The sequence below is a fragment of the Hyaena hyaena genome, unplaced genomic scaffold (assembly GCF_003009895.1).
Source record: "Hyaena hyaena isolate Hyena2069 unplaced genomic scaffold, ASM300989v1 scaffold_1538, whole genome shotgun sequence".
Classification (NCBI taxonomy): Eukaryota; Metazoa; Chordata; class Mammalia; order Carnivora; family Hyaenidae; genus Hyaena; species Hyaena hyaena.
In genome coordinates this window covers 138,080-144,639 of record NW_024082167.1, presented here as the reverse complement: position 1 = coordinate 144,639, position 6,560 = coordinate 138,080, and the positions used below count along the sequence as shown (strand labels likewise).

General features: G+C 37.9%; 1 protein-coding gene across 1 annotated transcript; it reads left to right on the top strand.

Moving 5' to 3' along the window:
* The first annotated feature begins 2,223 nt into the window (after window positions 1-2,223).
* Window positions 2,224-3,204, top strand: LOC120225895 (olfactory receptor 10A5). The gene has a single exon (XM_039224080.1). It carries the CDS (start codon window positions 2,251-2,253, stop codon window positions 3,202-3,204), a length of 954 nt encoding a protein of 317 aa, XP_039080011.1. The 5' UTR covers window positions 2,224-2,250.
* Window positions 3,205-6,560: the final 3,356 nt, after the last annotated feature.

Sequence of the window (6,560 nt, the reverse complement as noted above, 5' to 3'; positions counted from 1 at the left end):
TAAAATTAGATTACTTTTCTTTTTCCTTAAGAGGCAAATGTTGAATTCATCAAGTAATTTTGGGATACCTACTGAGATTAACATATTTTTCTCAATTGAATTTTTGATGGGATTAATAATATTTGATTACTTTCAAATTACAAACCTTATTTGCACTTTGCATTCCTAGAATAAATCCTACCTGTCCCTAGAGATAATTTTAGATTAACAAGGGTCTCAGTTTTTTTAATATTTTGGCACTAGTATTTCCAAATAAAACTGTATATGTAATTGTCATAATGTTAATTGAGAAACACTGCATCTTTTCCTTTGTTCTGAATCACAAGACTTATCTGTTCTTGAAGGACTGAATTACATCCATTAAATGATCACAGTTTATGGTCTTTTTTTGTAAATTTTGATAAAAATATCCTAACTTACTCATATTTTATCATTAAACTTTTAAAAATCTTTATTTACTTTTTTGAGAAACAGAGTGCACACGGGGAAGGGGCAGAGAGAGAGGGAGACAAAGAATCCTAAGCAGGTTTCATGCTGTTAGCACATAGCCTGACACAGGGCTTGATCTCACAAATTGCAATGCCATGACCTAAGCAAAAAATGAAAGTCAGATGCTCAGCCAACTGAGCCACCCACGCATCTCTGAGCATTTTTTAAATCAAAGTGAACCTTACCTCTTAGAAAACCATCAATCTCATTTTAAAAGTTACACATCAATTTAATTGTATTCTCTTGTAATATAAAATGTTTTATTCTGCTTCTCAGGTTATTTTCTTATTCCCATTACATATTTTTGTTTTCTTTATTCCTTTATTAAAGTTTACAACTGTTTATCTCCACTTTTAACTTTTCAAAGGATAAACTTAGCTATAAGTTACTAATTTTACAATGTTTAAATTAATTTCTGCTTTTAATTCTATTTCCTCCTTTCTGTGTCTATTTTGCTTTCGAGTTGATTTGAAAACCACATTGATTTATTTTAATTACTTTTTATGGTATAGTAATAAGTCTTAATTCTCCCCTACAAAAAAATTTTAACCTGAATATACTATATTTTGTCATGTTTCTTGTCAGCAGAAAAATTCTTCCAAATTCCTTTATTTCTGGCTTTCTTGATATATTAATTGGTATCAAACATTGTATAAAATATACAGTATGATGATTTGATACATGAATGTAATTGTGCAGTCGTTACCACATTAAGGTTACTTAACATATCCAAAACCTCATGTTATCGCCTTGTGTGTATGCATGCATCTAAAAACATTTAGCATCTGGGGCACCTTGGTGGCTCAGTCAGTTAAGCATCCAACTTTGGCTGAGGTCATGATCTCATGGCTCGTGGGGGTCCAAGCCTGCTTTGGATTCTGTGTCTCCTTCTTTCTCTGCCCCTCTCCTGTTCGCACGCTGTCTCTCTCAATAATAAATAAACATTAAAAAATATTTAAAATCTGCTCTTTGCAACTTTCAGGTATATAATACAATATTGTTAACTATACATTATATAGTTATACATTATATGTTAACTGTACATTATATTCCCTTATTTATCCTATAACTGGAAGTTTGTACCCTTTGACTAGTATCCCTCCATTTCACCCAACTTCCAGTCCCTGACAACCACCATTCCACTCAGTTTGGTTCTTTTAGATTCCACACATAAGTGAGATTATACGTTTTTTGTCTTTCTCTGTTTGACTTATTTTATTTGGCATAATGCCATCAAGTTTCATCCATGTTTGTTGCAAATGGCAGGATTATCTCCTTTCTTTACGGCAGAATAATATTCCTGTGAGTCTAAGTTTGTGTGTGTATGTGTGTGTGTGACATTTTCTTTGTCCATTCATCCACTGATGTATATTTAGGTTGTTTCCACATCTTAGGTATGGTGAAAAATGTCATAATGAACATGGTAGAGCAAATAACTCCTAACACCATCTCAAATATATGAAGTGTGCAACAGTAATGGCTAATGATTTGTTTTAGAAAATATTATAAAAAGCAGAAAATGATCATAAAAAACAGTAACAGTAGGAAATGATGAACTATTAACCATTCCAGAGCTAAGGCTCCATTCTTCCTTGTCTCTTTATTCCTAGACAGCTTAAGGCCCTTCCTCATACAACTAAGATCCCAACCTTGCCTCTGTTCCTGACACTCAAAAAGAGTCTGAAAAACAAACTGAGATTCTGATTCTTCCCACCAAGAATCTCTCTCCATGACTGCAGTTGGGGATTCATTTCTGTATCGATGGCTGAAGGAAACCGGACACGTGTTGGGGAGTTTATCCTCATGAGCTTCTCTTCCCTACCTACTGAAATACAGTCACTACTCTTCCTGACATTTCTAATCATCTACCTGGTCACGCTGACGGGAAACAGTCTCATCATCCTCGTGACCTTGGCTGACCCCATGTTGCACAGCCCCATGTACTTCTTCCTCAGGAACTTGTCCTTCTTGGAGATTGGCTTCAACCTAGTCATTGTGCCCAAGATGCTGGCGACCCTGCTTGCCCGCGACACAACCATCTCCTTCCTTGGCTGTGCCACACAGATGTATTTCTTCTTTCTCTTTGGAGTTGCTGAATGCGTCCTCCTGGCCTCCATGGCATATGACCGCTATGTAGCCATCTGCAATCCCTTGCAGTATCCAGTCATCATGAACCAGAGGACACGTGCCAAATTGGCTGTTGCCTCCTGGTTTCCAGGCTTTCCCATAGCTACTGTGCAGGCCACGTGGCTCTTCAGCTTTCCATTCTGTGGCACCAACAAGGTGAACCACTTCTTCTGTGACAGCCCCCCTGTGCTGAAGCTGGTCTGTGCAGACACAGCACTGTTTGAGATCTATGCGATTGTTGGAACCGTTCTGGTCGTCATGATACCCTGCTTGCTGATCCTGTGTTCCTACACTCGCATTGCTGCTGCCATCCTTAAGATCCCATCAGCCAAAGGGAAGCATAAAGCCTTCTCGACCTGCTCCTCCCACCTCCTTGTTGTTTCCCTTTTCTATGTATCTTTAAGCCTCACCTACTTCCGGCCTAAATCCAATAATTCTCCTGAGAGCAAAAAGCTGCTGTCTTTGTCCTACACTGTTGTGACTCCCATGCTGAACCCCATCATCTATAGCCTGAGAAATAATGAGGTGAAGAATGCCCTTGGCCGGACCTTCCGCAAGGCTTTAGGCCTTAGGATTTGCATCCCGTAAGTATCAAGAAATGAGAGTAAAGTGCACTGAATGGGGAGCAATCAGTTTCATATTTGGGATTCTTCTGCGTCTCTTGTCATCTCTTTTGGGATGAACTCAGTTGCTGGAATGACTATTGGGAAGCTCGGTGGAGGGAAAAGAGCAGAGAAGTAGGTTAGCCCTATTCTACCACCTGGAAAACTCCTCTGCTCATTGTAGGCTTATGCTATTTTTCTTATTGGTGCAGTGGCAGTTTGACACTTCTACGAGCAGCTGTTTCCTGGTATTGACTTTGTTAATGTGTGCCAATATGACAAGCACTGGGGACAATATGAAACTGCTTGTAGTATGAACTTGGGAGACACATAGTCATCTTGTCACTTTATCTTGTTTTGGAAAAGTCTAACTTCATTCAGTTGGAGAAAAGTCTATTATCCCAGTTTATATAATTTATTCATTTCATGTTGTATGCTCCTTAGGCATTTTTTATGCTCATTTTGTATGGCTCCTAAGATAGTGGGTGTTTAACTTGGATAGAAGTGGAAGAAGTCATCTGCATGCATATTCCTTTATAACCACAAGAGCCTTACTCAATTAATTCCTCAGGCTATTTTTCCAGGTAAGATTATATTACAAATAATTATATTCAATTTTACCAACTCATCACCAGTAAAGACTTTCCTTGTTTGGCTAACAAATAAGCCACTTAGAAACTTACATTGCTTGCAGCCTCATTGTCATTTTTTATTTTCACGAAGAAATTCTTCTTGAGATATTTGAGTTAAAATTTTCAGGTTTCTCTGTTGTTTTCTGTGAGTTGGAAATACTTACAATAAGCAATTAATCTAGAAATGTCTACATACACTGTATTCTCTAGCATAGAATACCAGTACATATTAAACACAATGATTTACCATCTAATTTGATAACAGGCTAAACTCAACACCACTGTACTTTTTTAAAGTTTTAATTTTAATTCCAGTTAATTAACATATAGTGTTATATTAGTTTCAAGTGTACAATATTTAACAGTTCAATACATCACCCAGTGCTCATCACAAAAAGTGCACTCCTTAATCCCCATCACCTATTTTATTATCCCCCCACTCCCTTCCTCTGTTAACCATCAATTTGTTCTCTCTAACTAAAAATCTGTTTCCTGGTTTCTATCTCTCTTTTTTCTCCTCTTCTCTTCTGTTATGTTTCTTAAATTCCACATATGAGTGAAATCATATGGTATTTGTCTTTCTGACTGACTTATACCACTTAGCATTATTCTCTCTACCTCTATCCATGTCATTGCAAATAGCAAGATTTCATTCCTTTTTACAGCCGCATAATACCCAATTGTATATATGTATCACATCTTATTTATCCATTCATCTATCAGTGGACATGTGGGCTGCTTCCATAGTTTGACAATTGTAAATATTGCTGCTATACACATAAGGATGCATGTAACCCCTTGAGTTAGCTTTTTATATTCATTGAGTAAGTACCCAGTAACACTACATGTACTTTAAAATGTGACATTTGAAGTTTAGTTCCTTTATTCACTTTGATATGGCGGGCAGGCAGTGGTAATAAAATAAGTAAATAAAGTGTTGAAGTATAGAGACACCCATGGCACATCTCTCTCTGTTTCTCCCCTGTTCATACTCACTCTGTCTAAAAATAAATAAATAAACTTAAAAAATTTTAATACCCTTAGCTGCAGGTCAATGTATCACTAATATATGAGTTCTACTCAGCCACTCAGCTTTACTATTGTAGTATGAAAGCAGCCAGAATATATAAATGAATGAGCATGGATGTGTTTCAATAAAACATTGCTGGATCCTGGAATTTGAATTTCATATACTGTTCATGTGTCAAGGCATATTCTTCTTATGATTTTTTTCCTAACGATTTAAAAATGTAAAGACCATTCTTAACCCATAAACTATATATACAAAGACCAGTGGAGGGCAGCATTTGGCCTGGAGGCTATAGTTTGCTAACATCTGGGTAAAAGCATGAACTCTGACCTGAAAATGCCTAGGTTTTATCCTGGTTCTGTCACTTGACTGCTTGTTGATATTGGGCAAGTTATTTTGCACCCCAAACTTCAGTTTCCTCATATATAAAGTGAAGATAATCATAACACCAATTTCTCCTTTTTCATCTCATTGAGAGGATTAAGTAAGTTCACATATGTAAATTACTAAGGAACAATGGAGGATACAGTAGTTTGTATGGAAAAGTTAGCCATTATAATGATCTGATTATTGGGTGAGAAAGTGATGATGACTGTGAGGCTAATAGAAATTATGACATGGGAGGGAAACCTCGAGAGAGATGAAAGGCAGAAGTTGGTTGGATTCAAATATTGAAAGGCCTTCCATGCCAAAGAGTTTAAACACTATTTTGTGTACAAGACAGGTCAATTGAATGGGTTTCAATGTTGAAAGAATCAAGTTTGTAGTTTAGAAATATTACTTGGCAATGATGAGAAAAATGGGTGGTAGCTGGACACAATCTGTAAGATAGACACCAGCCAAAAGACCTTTATAATTAGACAGTTAAAAGATTATAAGAACAAAATTCAGTGCAAGGAAAACCACTCCTTAATCTCAAAATTTGATGTCCTCCATCAAAATGGGTTAGCAAATCAGGCATGTTCAGCAGAGCTGACAGATAAGAGTCAATTCATTCCTGCTCTGGACTGCATCTACTCCTGTAAGCATGCAGGCCAGCAGGGATTTATTTGAGCTTCAAAGCTGGCCTGCTGTCCAAGATGGGTCCATTAGGATGTGTGGCTGTGCAGCCTGAGTTCATTAGCCCTCTTCCCAGATCTGATCCTACCTAGTCACATAAGCTTTCCCTCTGGCCCCTGGGATAGGTGACTGGGTATCTCAGTCAACAGCTCCCTGAACAGCAGTGTGCCTCATTAACAACTTTTTAATGAGGTCACAGGCTGTGACTGCTCATTAATAGGCTGGTTAGTCTACAACCTCAGGGTGGAGGAGTCTGAGGATAGAATCCAGTGAGAACAGAGCTCAGCCTGCATCAGAGCTGCATCAGAGCAGAGACTACTTAGGCTTTCACTCTCAGGTCTCCAGGGTCTCTTGTAGCTCACAGAGACAGAATCCACAGATAGAAGTCAGGAGGGACCAAGGCCTTAGAGGGGAGGAATTACAACAGAGTCCCATGATCCCAGACTTGGGCCAGAGATTCTTGAGGAAATCAGATGCTTTTCAGGTTTTCTTTGATGCTTGCATAAATGGAATATTGCCCGTGGACCTTCTGTCCTGCTATCATAAAAATGAATTTCCATGCTATTCCCCCCCACACACATCCAATGCAGATTCTTTTGTATTATTTCTGAAGTCCATTTG

Coding starts and splice junctions, on each gene's coding strand:
- LOC120225895 (XM_039224080.1), top strand. CDS start 2,251: ATGGCTGAAGGAAACCGGACACGTGTTGGGGAGTTTATCCTCATGAGC.